This window comes from Simochromis diagramma, unplaced genomic scaffold (genome assembly GCF_900408965.1).
Source record: "Simochromis diagramma unplaced genomic scaffold, fSimDia1.1 OVJJ01000361.1, whole genome shotgun sequence".
Classification (NCBI taxonomy): Eukaryota; Metazoa; Chordata; class Actinopteri; order Cichliformes; family Cichlidae; genus Simochromis; species Simochromis diagramma.
The window spans coordinates 17993502-18007139 of NW_024386860.1; the positions used below are offsets into that span (position 1 = coordinate 17993502).

The following is a 13638-nucleotide window of genomic DNA, read 5'->3' on the forward strand; positions in this document are numbered from 1 at the left end:
TGGCAGTTACTTCCTCCTGCAGAGCAAAACTTTCAATGAAACAAAGAACATTCAGTCTGTAGATTTCAGAGCGGCTTATTACTCCGTGTGCTCAGCACGCCTCACACTACACGCAAACACACAATCATAATGTTATCTGATGCTTTGGCAGTATGTGTTTTTACTTTCACAGCAATCAAAGCTTTTCATTAGAAACGGTCTTTTCATTCTGTCGGTTCCTGTTGTTCCTTTGTGTCGTTTTAAGTCTGTGTGGTTCGTTTGGTCTCTTTTAGCTCTTTATTCTCTTTTTCCTGAGGTTTTGTTTCTCCGCTGTCACTGAAACACTTTCATGTTCTGTGCTTTACCGTGGACGGATCAGTGCAGCGTTGAGACTAACGTGGACCATTTTGGGTAAAAGAGAGGAACCAGAAGACAGTCAGTCTACATTCTTACCATCACCTACGGCCGTCGGGTCGACAGGTGAGCTCGAAGGATCAAGCAGCAGATAATCATTCATCTGTAAGGTGACTGAGCTCAACAAGGCGAGGAGCTGCTTGGTGGTGTCAGCTGATGTCAGGCAATCTCACCTTGGAGGTTTTCAGCGTTTGTCCTACTGCAGGGATGTCGAACTCATTTTACACAGTGGGCCAAATATTTGGATCCTAACTGACCCGGATCGGTGAAATTCTGTCAGTTTGAAGAAATTAAACTAAACCCTCAGATTTCTTATTATAAGAAAAATAAATATACTCCAACAGTGTGGCTCAGTTCAGTTTGCATGATAAAGAAATCTGTCAGCACGACGTTTTCAACTTAAACTGTAAGAAAGAAACGTGTGAAATTACAGAACAAGCTCAGGTAAATCTTTGCTCAGACTCTTGTACTAATAAACAAAATAGATAATTATATGAAATTATAAGAAAAAAGTTTTTCTAATTCACAGAATTTTAAAATGTGGCAAAAACAAAAACACAAGAAAGTTGTAAAACTTTTAAAAAATACAAATAAGTCCAAAATTTATCGCCTGCTCCACATTTTCCAAACCCAACAGGAGTCTTTGCCAGGCCCATTCTGGCCCTCGGGCCTTATGTTTGACACACCTGCCCTACTGGGATGAGCCCTTTAGATCTCGGACGTTCTCCTGTGTCCCGCCTTTTTGTGGCGGTCTCAAAAGCACAAACCCGAGGCTTCAGGATGTGGGTCCACGAACCGCTACCGTCTGTTTTCTCTATGATCAGTTTATCTGGAGCACATCTGGATTCTCCGTCTCACTGAGACGAGACTCGGACTTCAGAATTTAGCCCGTATTTTTGTCCCTCTGTGGAAAAAGTCGATAAGTGGAGCTAAAGTTTTGTTATCAGGTATTTCATGTGTAAATTTGCTTTATTAGCTTTAATCACAAAGTGGAACATCTGGCTGAGCTTCATGGTCCGGGAGACGGAGCCCAGAGAGAACCCGGTGGTTGTGGAGGGTCCTGGAGGTGTTGAGCACGGTCGGGTCGGTGAATGACGACTGAGACGAGGGACTCGTGCTCTGAGAGAGCAGAGTTAAAGGAGTGGTCGCTGTCGGACTCGCCTGACCCGGGTTGGTCCTGGTACATCAGGTCTGCTTCACTGGCCAGAGGGGAAAACAGATGTTCAAGACTTTTAAACTCAGAGCAGGTCGCATTTAAAAATATCTACATGTGGACATGCCATCCTTTACGTTTACCATCAGCTTCTATCAATGCCTACCTGAGTTCAGAGTCCAGGTAAACACTGTCATCACTGCTGGGGCGCTCTCCTCGTTCTGCTTCCCTTCCTGAGCGGCCACTCGGACTTTGCTGCCTCGCAGTGGGGATCCTCCTCTTTATCTGCGTGTTTGTCTGGCGGGTCGACGACAAACTGGGCCGCTCGTCATCAGTGGAGTCTCTGAGAGAACCAGACAGAGAGCATAGACCAGTGGGTCCCACTGTGGGGCAAGCCACTCTTGGGGGACACAGAGCTGCAAGATGGAGGGGAACTTTTTCCCCCAGATTCTGAATCCGGGGCAGGGAAGAACATGTTTGACTGATTTAGAGGAAGCACTTCTGTGCTGAAACATCTGGATCGCTCATCTGCTCCTTCACTAAATTTAATTTGGAAAATAATGTGCAAAGAATTTAAATCTTTAACATGACTCTTGACAAGGAAAGTAAGGAGAACCGGTGCCGTTCTCAGCTGCTCCAACAGCTTTGGGAAACATTTATCACTGAAAGAAATTCAGAAACGCTGAAGAGTAACAGATCATAGCTGCGCGCTAGGTTTCTGTTAACAGCGATCAGTCTACGGGGAGGCGTGTGCAGCAGAGACTGACAAATGTAGCTAATACAAAAACCGCAATTCCTCTGATGGCCACTTGAGGCAGGCTGCAGCGGTAAGTCAGCCTGTGTGGGGGCGTGGCCTCAGCTGTCGCTGCCAGCTGTTTGTTTTTAAACAGTGACAGCAGGCATCTCCATGGAAACCGTTGTAATTCTGCCTCGTTACAGTTGTTTGAACCCTTCGTCACCCTGCGTCTCTGTGACGTCCTGTCACTGGATAACGTCAGAACTCAAATCCAGTGCCGCTTCTCTGCTTTATAAATCACTTAAAACACAGTCAATGAGACACATGGCGACACCGCTCTGGCTCAATTTTACAGCCCTTCTCTGGCGTTCACTCACAGCTCCTCCTCGCTGTCTTCCTGGAAGGTCAGAGGTCGTACGCAGATGACACACGTGCTCCCCAAACTCTGGAAGCACGGCCGACAGTACACGCCTGCAAAAAGACGGCAGCTTGTAAAAAGAGCATTCATTCTCATTCATGACACAAACGCTGCTCGTTTTAAATCGCTCACTACGAACTTATGAGGAAATGAAAGGACCAGTGAAACAGTGACCCAGGCTATCACTGGGTGCAGTCTGATATAAAGTTCTCCTGCTGGGTGGACTGATTCAGTGTCACAGATAACAGGTGTTTTTTTATTAACCAGCTCAATGTAATCCTCTCTGCAGCCTTTTAAAAGGATCTCTTGGCTCTGTGACACCTAAACAGAAGCTAAAGAGTTAAATCTGCTACAGTTACAGTTATCTCTCACTTCAGCTGAGTCAACAACAGTGAGTGCTGCAGGACACTCCCTCAGCGCGTGCACGCACACACACACACACACACACACACACACACACACACACACACACACACACACACACCAGGTATTTGTCCTGGTGTGAGAAATGATTCAGTCTTTCGCTGTTTTTTGATGTAAAGCGTTACCTCACTGTTTAAAGGGAAAGACACACCTCAGAGACTAAATCACATCACATTCATCACATTCATCATCAGGGGTGAACATTGATGCTATGTCCAGCAAACAGACTTTTCAGGGTTGATGCAGATATCCGGCACGTGGCTCCCTGTGCTTACTTTCTGTTGCAAATGTGCAGAAAATCTGCAAAGAATCTGGACAGGAAGAGGCGCCACGTGGAGAGGTTAAAGGTCAATCCACCCAATAAAAACTAAAAACCTCAGGACGGTTTTACCAGGGAGCGCCCTCGGTGGGTTTACCTGAACAGTGCGGGGCATCACAGATGACTGCGCTCAGGTCAGGCAGGCGCAGCACCTCTCCACAGACCAGACAGCAGGCAGGTGTCGACAAGCCCAGCAGGTGAGACAGGCGACCTCCTCCAGGTAACCTGACAGTAATGCAAACAGATCACATCCTGACCTTCTGAAGGTTCTGGTCCCTTAGTTTCAATGAATAATACCAACCCTGTTATTAATGTAACCACACACAATGTTTCAACATTAAACAGGCTGAAGTCGATCTACTCTGCTCATCCCTGTCAGACCTGTTGCATCGCATTAACCACAAGCTGTGACAGTGACGCAGCATAAAGGATCATCACATCACGCCACGATCTAAAGACACAAAGTCAGTGACATCAGGGACTCCAGCGAACCACGGTGGGAGCCGTTATCCACACATGGAGAAAGCCTGGAACAGTCCTGGAACCTTCCCAGGAGCGACCGGCTGACCACAATTCATCCAGGAGGACCTGCAGGCCTCAGTTAAGGTCAGAGGTCACGATTCAACAAAATGAGAGTGAGCAAAAAATGGCCTCCGTGGGAGAGTCCAATGAAAACCACTGCAGACCGAAAAGATCGTCTCACATCTGCCAACAAACATCTGGAAGATCCCAGAAACGTCTGGGAAATATTCTGTGGACTGACGAGGCAGAAGCTGAACTTTCTGGAAGGTTTGAGTCCCGTTACGTCTGCGTCAACCTGCACGCAGAACATCAACCTGCCACCACTACAGTCGGACTCGGTGGTGTGATGGTCCGGGCTGCTCTGAGGGAACCACGAGTGAGCGAGGATGTCGGCCCATCAGCACACAAACACAGCAGCGAGTGTCTTTCCCTTAACGGATGAAATCATCATTTGAAAAAAACTGAATCAGACTGAATTTGTGTTCAATAGTTTCTGAGAGAAATACAAACGTTTTTCACTCCTACAGCACCTAAAGCGTGCACGTGTTTGTGGGAGACGACTTTAGGTCAGTCTTTGTACCGTATCAGCAGAGCATGGAGACGTCCTCCTCCTCCTCCTCCTCCTCCCGGGTCGGTTGTGCTCCTGCCCACAGACCTCCTCAGGGCTCTGCGCACCCCCCTCCTCTGATCCAGGATCTGCTGGCGGAGGAACCGGATCCTCTCCTGTCGAGCGCAACGACAACAGCCCAGCTCATCACAATCATGTCCCTCACACATCCAGAATGTCACGCTCTGTGATCAACATCCACCACAGCAGCAACACAACCTCTCGCTCTCTGTGCAAAATCAAAAACATTGGCAGAGTTTCAGCGTTTGTCACGGAGAGTTAAAACACGGCGCTCGGCGGGAGGGTGAGGGCAGGTCCGCTCTGTCAGGCGATGCAGAGATAAACGGACATGTTGCAACGACACGCTGACGGCCGACAGATGAACGTGCTGCTTCTTTCGCTTTGTGAGGGAACATTTCAACATAAGCGGCACAATGAAACTGGAATCATCAAAAAATTCCACGTTAAAGAGATTAAGCATAGTTTCACACTCCAGTGACCTGCTGGTGTCCCGCTCAGATTCCCACCGAGTCCGTTTGCTTCTCCTGCAGCTCGTCGTGGGTTTGTTTTAACATTCAGTGAACCGCGGCTAACACACCGACAGCTGCAGACGCCTCGAAGCCCAAACTGACAGTTTCCTATAAGTGACTGGAAACGACATTAATGGCACCGGAAATGTTTGGAACGTCGTTGATGAAGGAAACAGCATCAGTGAGACGAACACGGAGTAACCGGCTAACCATCCGTATATAAAACATCACGGGGCCGTAAATGAACCCACGCTGTCATGTTACTGAGGATTCACATCTAATCTGTCGAGGCTCCGACTCCACACTAACAGAAAAATCAACAGGCCAAACTCAGCCCAGCAGCATCCCAGCAGCTCTCCCAGTCATCTAAACGGAGCCCATGAGGCTGCGCTGGGCTCAGATTTGGCGTCTATGACACTATGTGGCGTCACGCAGGAGGACGCCGGGCCAGCCAATCGCATCTCCAGCACGCACTCCTGGCAGTCAGAAAAGCAACCACGCCCAGAACACGCGGCTGATTATATTTCACTACAAACAGAAGAAGAGGAGGAATCCACAAAGCAACGTTGGTGTGATTTATTGTGTGAAAGTTGCATCCAGTCTGCAGAGCGAACGTGCAGCAGACACACACTAACGTGCAGCAGACACACACTAACGTGCAGACAGAGGAAAAGCAAACACCAAACTGAACTCTGTGAAATCAGAGTTGAAAGCGGCCGACGGCAGTGGGTCATTTCCCAGAAACTTCACAACCACCACGACCAAAGCAAAGAAAACAGATGTGTTAACAGACACACTTTGTCGCCGTTTGCCACAGCAGTTTGTGACCAACATTAGACACACAGCCCCCGCCTCAGAGCCGCCGACCAGCCGGGCGGCACAGGATGTTCTGGTTCCTGTAACCCGAACAATCAGGGTCGCGCAGAAACGCGTTGCCAAAATACGTGAGGTTGAAGCGGCGAGCACCTCCACACCGTTAAACCCGCGTCAGCTGTCGAGCAGCGCGCCCGCCTCTAACCTTTTCAGCGTGAATGCTGCGCAGTCACGAGCAGCGGGCACGACCTCAGAGTGCAGGCTGCAGCTGGGTCATCGCCCGGATTTCTAACATGCGGTGAACGTGGATCTATTTGAATCCTGACAATAATCCTTTCCTAAACCGCAGGCTGCATTTACAAAAGATGGCACCGCCACCATGAAGCCAGCCGCTAGGTCTCATGCCCAGCGGCATGCTGGGAAATGTTTCTAACCTTCATTGTGAAAGTGTTTTGGCAAAAGTCAAACGTTGGTGTTATTTGGTGGTTGTTTATTGGTTTCCTTTTGTGGGGAATCGTCTAAGACTGGGAAAGCTTTAGCCTTTAAACTGGAGATCGGTTCGATGTGACGGAGTTGCCGGGCTGGTTTGTGGCAGCAGCGTGTTTTCCTCTCCCGGGTTCGGGTCTCTGCGAGCAGTCCGGACCTGCCTCCTCCTTCCTCCTCTCACTCTTTCATTCTGCAGATTCTTCAGATGCCTCTCTGCTCCGTGACCTTTCACCCACAGCAGCAGCTGTTCTTCCTCTTCGCTCGTCTCACCAAAACAGCACACCTTCACTCGGAGAGGAGGAGTGGGCGGGGCATGCAGGTGAAATAAAAAAAACCTGCCCCGGGGCACAGCTCTCCTGATCCTCGTGTTGTCAGAGGATCGGTTTACATCATCTCTGCGAGGCTGGCCGGCGAAGAGAATATGAGCCGAGGTTTGAAAAAATGCGAGCCACCCAGGAGCGGCTGCGTGCGCTGCCAGACAGCTTTGTTAGAGGGTTCAGAGCTGGTTTAAATCCGAGTTCTCCTTGTAAATCCACACCACTGCAGTGGATTTAAAACTCACACAGTGTCGACGGACGGGCAGGAGGCATGACTCAGGTGCAGACTTCCAGCTTCAGTTCAACTGGTTTAAACAAAAACGCAGCAATAACCTGCGACAAGGTTTCCGCCCACCCACACATTTTCTCCCATTTCTCCATTTCGGGGACGCCTCTCGCCCTGTGACAGCTGGAGCCCGTCCCCGCTGTCACAGGGCGAGAGGCGTCGTCCAAATCATGCGACTGTAAGTGTGTGTGTACCTGCTCTCTCTCAGGGTGATATGAAGCACAGATGAGGCGTCTGCAGCGCTGCATGAATCCGCTGGTCAGAGACACAAGCAGAGCCAAACCCAACAGGAAGCCTGCAACACAGACCACAACCAGTAAAACCAGTAAAGTCCCTTTATGTCTCAATGTGGTTAAAAAAAGAAAGGTGAAAATGTGTGTGGCTGAAACACCGACCGTGTCTTCACGGTGTGACGGCAATAACACACATACAACACAGATATCGGACGGACAGCTGATTTGATTATGAAAAGGTTGCAATCAGACAAACATCACATTTCTCTGCATGTAAATCTCTGATGTCAGGTGAACATATTTGTGTTGGTTTGCCTCTGCACACTGGGCTCTGTGCTGGGTGGGTGCTCTGTTAGAGGCGGCCGGGGTTCAGGCCTTTGCCATTTGTTTTTCTGGTGGGTTCTTATTAGGGCTGCCACGATTAGTCGACTAGTCACGATTACATCGACTATCAAAATCGTCGACGACTGATTTAATAGTCGACGCGTCGTTTGAAGCTTTGTAAGATCCCAAAAGACGCAGGCATAAGTAGCAGGATTTAAGAGTGTAATAACAGACTGAAACAGAAGATGGCAGCACTGCATGTACAAGGATGCCAGCTGCCGTTAAACTCCGACGAAGAAGAAGCTGTGTCCCAGAATTCATAGCGCAGCCCAGCTCAGTTTCCAACAATGGCGGCAGCTAGTTAGTTTTAATATTACTCTTATTATTCTTTCTGGGTCACAAAATAAACGTTTAACATATTTTCAGGCGAGAATGTAGCTGTGTAAACCTCAAATATCTGCTCAGTTTATCAAGACACCGCATATTTTCAAAAGCGCTCCGACGTTTTCGGAGACGTCTGTTACCCACTAGCTCGATAGCGAGCCGGGGGCTAGGCTAACTAGAGCCGTGAGAACACCGGACTCCCGGCAAATCGTTTTCAAACCCACCGCCGTCTTTCACTACTCAGGTTAAACATGATATATGAGTCACTTAGATAACTTAAAATGTTATTGTTTGGCTGTTTTCAGTATTTTATTTGTTCCTGAGTAAATCGGTTTGGCTGAGATTAAAGTTATAGTTTTTACACAGCTGAATAAACGTCAAGCAGACAGCTGATCATCAGAAGTGTGAGATGCTCCAGAATTTACTCCGGTGTCCTGTTATATTTTAGATAGCAAGGAGTTTATTAAACTTCACCAAAACAATCTGCAAATTTCATTAAAATTTAATGAACTATCATCTTGTCTTTATTTTTAGTTAGCACAGACCTTAAACACTTAAAGCTGTAAGCTAATGATGGTTATATAAGAGCAGATGCTGCTGGTGCAATAAGCTGTACGTTTTACGTCCAATGGATGATGATCCGATTAGTCGACTATCAAAATAATCGTTTGTGGCAGCCCGAGTTCTTATTGATCTCAGTATCTTATTATTTCATTGTAAGGTTTGAAGAGCAGAGCTCATGCTGTGGTCTGAATAGTTGAGTAAGTGGAGCCTGTAAAGTGATGAAGGATGCTATGACTCCATGTTGTCACGTCATATGAGTGTTAGAAATCCGACTGTCTGCTCTTTCAGTTTTAATGAAACTCAAATATTCCAAAAGCTCTGGACGGATCAGTGACTGATGAGACATTGCTAAGCTCAAACAACAACCTCTTCCTCTGCTCGTCTTTGTTGTGATGTTTGCAGGTCAAAGCTGGATTAAAGCTCCTGAGCTCAGGATGTGTTTGTGTCAGAGACGCTCTGTCGTCACAGCTTCTCTCAACAGTCACTCAAAACGTTGCTTCCAGTCATCTGCGTGTCCAGACAAAACAACGCAGTCGCTCTGACACTCGGATTCCACATTCCTGGGTAGTTTTTTTTTTTTAAATCCTCTTCCTCTGCTGCTACTGGCCCGTTTCCAGTACAGGAAGCTTCTATGAACTCAGGAATCTGGCTTTTATTTTATTACGACTTTGCTTCCAGCAACAAAATGAAACCACTGATGCCTGAGGTGAATAACACCGATTATCTCGTTACAATCAGCCTCCTGGTGTGTCCTGGTGTGGGATTTTTAACACAGCAGGTGAGCAGTCAGCTGTTCGAGGTGATGCCCTGGAGGCAGGTAAAAGGCCAGTGAGTGATTTGGGCAGGGGTCACGTTGCACACAGTGATCCAAGGAAGGATGACAGGTGAAGCAGCCAGTATGCTCAGAGCTCACATAAGGGTTACTGCAGCACAAAGGAGCCAGATCACTCCACCTCCACCTACAATGAGCACAGAGCCAGGCCAAGGTGGTGTCCCGGTCTGATGAATTACTTTTCCTCTTCCATTGTTTACCTGGAGAGGAGATGGAAGCAGGATGTACTACAGGAAGTGTGTGTGTGTGTGTCTGCGGGGAAAGTATAGGTCCTTAGATTGAGACCACATTCATCTTCCCTTCATGGCAGCGTCCTCTTTTGTTCAGGGATCATTTGGGTAGATTGTGGATCCGTTAACAGCTAAAACTAGGAAGATTATTCAAAAAGCTGCAGATGCATAAACTGGATCTTGTAATAGTGCAGACCTATCGATCTATTAGTACAAAATCATGTCATTCATTAGATGACTGCATTAAAACTGCGTCCAAAGACTCCACAGCACAGACACTGCAGAGGTTACAAGAGCTGAAACTGAGCACACAGCTGGCAGCTACAGCCTCCTGCGTCACTGCAGCCACGCACTGATTTATTCTAAGCTTTACGTGGTTTGTCCTCCTTTAAAGTTCAATGAGGCCAATTGTGATTCGCTTCCTGTGTGAAGTCATACCGAGGATGAAACACGTGTTGTAGTTTGGTTCTGACGGCTCCAGCAGGCACTTCTTGCTGATCACGGTGATGTTTCCCCGCTGCAGGATGTTGAACGAGGTCACCACGTCTCTGTAGATGTCTGAGGCGTAACCCGACCCGTTCACCTGGACCGCCACCGTGACCGGAACTATCGGGACAGAGCGTCACGCCGGTCACCGCTCACAGTGAAAACGCAGGGCTGTTTTTGGCAGGTGTGCTGGCTCACCTCTGGCCACGATGTCCTCCGTCACCTGGTGGTGCACCTGATCCAGAATCCAGAACACCAGGAAGTCCAGCGCCACCAGCAGGCTGCCTACGATCAGGTGCCTGAAGACCGAAACCAAGCCCGCCATCACCGCCCGCCGCTCTCTGTACGTCAGCTGAAATGACACTGCAGGACAGACGCGTCAGATCGCTTCGATGAACATCGCTGATCCACAAACCATGACCTCGTCCAGCACCTGCTGTGTACCTGTCACACAAGCTAACAAACAAACCCACACACACGGATGTACTCACGTGGTGTGATGTAGGTCTTGGCCTCTCTGCGCGTGATTGGAAACACAGAGGCTCCGCCTACTGAGGTCACCCTTTGGTCAAGGTCTTTAAACTGAGCAGTGATGTAGTTGTTATCAAATTTAATATTGTGGAGGTACCTGTGTCTGTACTGCACTGCCCTGCAGACACACAACCACATCAACACCCATCAGCAACAATCAGCATCGAGGTTAACGCAAAGCAACGCTCGTGGAAATAAAGTGAAGTGTAAAGAGTGAGACGAGGGGAAAAAGTCAAATAAGGAAGCTCGTGGAGTAAAGATGCCACAAAGAGCTGAACATGATAAAGTGGATCGATGAAGCAAAATACCTCAAAAAGCGAAATGAAACTGAATAAAAAAGGAAACGAGCAGAGGGATGTGAGAAGACGATGCAGAGCTGAAAAACTGCAGCGATGAGGTTACAGAAGAGTCTCTGCTGCACAGATGTTGCTGCGTGACCTATGAAAGACTTCCTGAATCGTCCTCGTGTAGCTGAAGTAAACTGAAGCATGTGGTTTGCATTTGGCTAAAGTGACCTAAAGCATGCAGAGTATGTGCAGATGTCATGAACTAAAAAGCGCAAATGAACCAAACTGAATCAGGCAGCTCAAGTAAGCTGACGCCTGTGGATCAGGGAGACCGAGCGGCGCATGTGGCGCGAAAACAGAGAAATAATAAAACATTTTCCTGCTTATTTTAATTTTTGCATTTTTTCACACTTACACATCATCAAACAGATTTTAATGTGATCAATAATGATTTGGTTTACAGGGAGGAAGCTCTCCAAACCCACCTGTGTGAAGACGTAACTCCACCCTAAACCTAACACCTGGCTGTGCGACCATAACTGACGCTGAGCAATGAGTGCTTCACGTCGCTGTGGAGGAAGCGCGCCCGCTCTTCTTTGCAGAATTATTTGAATTCAGTCACATTAGAGGGTTTTCCAGCAGGAACAGCCTCTTCAAAGCATTTTAGGCGCCACACGATGCCGTGTTCCTGATCACCGTCCTGATGGTGGAAGGTTCTCCTTCATCCTGGTCGAGAGCAGAATCCATGGTTCCACCAGTTACAGCGACTCTGACCTCACCTGATGCGAGTGAGGCCTGCGGTTCTTTAGATGTTGTTCTGGGTTCTTCTGTGACCTCCCAGATGAGCCACTGATGCGTTCCCAAAGTAATTTTGGTCGACCAAAGTTTTACAGGCTTAGAAACGGATCTGCAACCCTCTCCAGACTGATGGATGTCAGCGACTTTGTGTCTCAGCTCTTTCTTTCGATCGAGGAATGATGTGCTGCTGTTTGGGATCTTTTGGCGTGCTTCGCTCTGTCAGACGCGCTTTGTCTAAGTCAGGGGTGTCCAACTCCAGTCTACTGTCCTGCAGCTTTTAGATGCATCCCTGCTCCAACACAGCTGAATCAAATTGCTTGGATCATCTCTTCAGCACGCCATCAAGTTCAGGAAAGGCCTGATAACAAGCCATTCATTTGATTCAGGTGTGTCGAAACAAGGATGCGTCTAAACGCTGCAGGACGGTAGCTCTGAAGGACACCGCTGGTTTAAGTGATCAGCCCCGGTGTGGCCGTGAAACTGAACTCGTGCTTTCCAAAAACTCTTCATTCATGAGTTAAGTTTTATTGTAAAATGCATCTATTTTGATTGTAAGCCCAACAAGGGACAATTGTTGAAAATTAGCAATAGCTATAAACTTGTGCATTACATCAGTTTCCTGTTTTGTACTTGGACTCAGTTAAGCTGCACTGTCCCTTTTAAATAAATAAATTCAAGGAGGGGACGAATACTTGTGGTGTGACTGAAGGATTTTAAAGTGTTGCGTTGCATCTATTAGATGAACTGAAGCATGTGCACTGTGTGGAGCAACTGAAGTGTGCAGCTGTTGTACATTAGATAGATTCAGTGAACCAAGTGTGTAGATGTGAGAAGAGTCCCGACCCGAGGAAGGAGCAGACGAGCAGGACGAGGCAGATGTACGCCAGCGGTCCACTCAGCTTCTGAAACACTTGAAGTTCCGATGAAATCTCCGACATGATGCTCTGAGACATCTGGTGCAGAGACTGGCTGCTGTTGGCATCCAGGTCAAAGTCCAGTGAGGCGGAGATGTTGAACTCAAACTCACGCTTCATCTTCTGAAACACTGCAATGACAGCTGAAAGAGGCAGGAGTCAGCCTCTGTGCGCCTGGCAGTAAAGGCTGAACAATAAAGAGGAAATGGACTCACGAGCCGCGAGACGTTTCCTCAGGTGGTCGGCGATGTAGGAAGGGACGACGCAGAAGAACTCGCCAGCTGAAAGACCAACAGTGAGACGATTACAGAGACGTAAAGATGAACGTGAGAGCAAATACAGAGTTTGGACTCTTTGGTTTTTAAGGCCACGCTGACATTAGAATAAAATCATTGAAATAAGTGAAAAGTGTCCTGGATCGTGAACAGTAGATGTTGTCCGACACTCCTTTTCCACGTTTTATTCTTTAACTCTCAGAGATTACAGCCTGACCTTCTGTAACTTTGATATTTGTGCCTCTGAGGGTTAACGTACCACACAAGGACCGAGATACGTGGACGCACCGCGGGCCAGGTTGCAGAGCGGCAGGAAGCCGTCCACGATGTCGCACAGGAAGTTGAAGTCGCCCAGCAGCTCAGAGCAGTCGCTTCGAGCTTCCTCAAACAGTGACCGGCACTTCCTGTACGGAGTTCCCATCTTTTCGTTACAGATGTCCCCGATATCGGCCAGGAAGCGTAGGACATTCCTCAGCGCGCGAGCTGCAGGGTCAGAGGTCAGAGGTGTAAGGTGAGTATCTGCAGGCGTATGGCAAACATGGTCGGTCAGACACACACTGTCTCCTATAAGGCCTCAGCCCGCCCACAGTGCTACACACCTCAGGCCCAGCCTCCTTCCTTTACCAAACACAGAAACTCAACTTAAAATCTGATGTCAGCGACACCTGTTCTGTTCTGGGCGGGGCCTGCAGCTCTCTGAGAGTGTGGATCCCCAGGTATGCACGTGGAAGGTGTGAAACTGCAGCCGAGCAGCCAACTGTAAATGACTGTGGGTGA

At 48.2% G+C, this 13638-nt stretch overlaps 1 protein-coding gene across 9 annotated transcripts in view; it reads right to left on the reverse strand.

Moving 5' to 3' along the window:
• The window catches only part of dcst2 (DC-STAMP domain containing 2), an 18373-nt gene continuing 4735 nt past the window's right edge, over positions 1 to 13638 (reverse strand). For 3 of the 9 annotated variants that reach the window (XM_040031181.1, XM_040031185.1, XM_040031184.1), the window contains 12 exons: positions 13150 to 13344; positions 12802 to 12867; positions 12516 to 12729; positions 10548 to 10705; positions 10255 to 10419; positions 10009 to 10176; positions 7198 to 7298; positions 4545 to 4687; positions 3540 to 3667; positions 2660 to 2753; positions 1713 to 1889; positions 1 to 1592 (listed from right to left, as the gene is read on the reverse strand). In XM_040031181.1, the coding sequence (XP_039887115.1) occupies positions 1403 to 1592; positions 1713 to 1889; positions 2660 to 2753; positions 3540 to 3667; positions 4545 to 4687; positions 7198 to 7298; positions 10009 to 10176; positions 10255 to 10419; positions 10548 to 10705; positions 12516 to 12729; positions 12802 to 12867; positions 13150 to 13344 (1799 nt within the window). In that variant the 3' untranslated portion in view covers positions 1 to 1402. Of the gene's footprint in view, positions 1593 to 1712; positions 1890 to 2659; positions 3435 to 3539; positions 3668 to 4544; positions 4688 to 7197; positions 7299 to 10008; positions 10177 to 10254; positions 10420 to 10547; positions 10706 to 12515; positions 12730 to 12801; positions 12868 to 13149; positions 13345 to 13638 lie in introns of those variants that run through there. The other 6 variants (XM_040031182.1, XM_040031186.1, XM_040031187.1 and 3 more) reach the window with 6 other exon arrangements.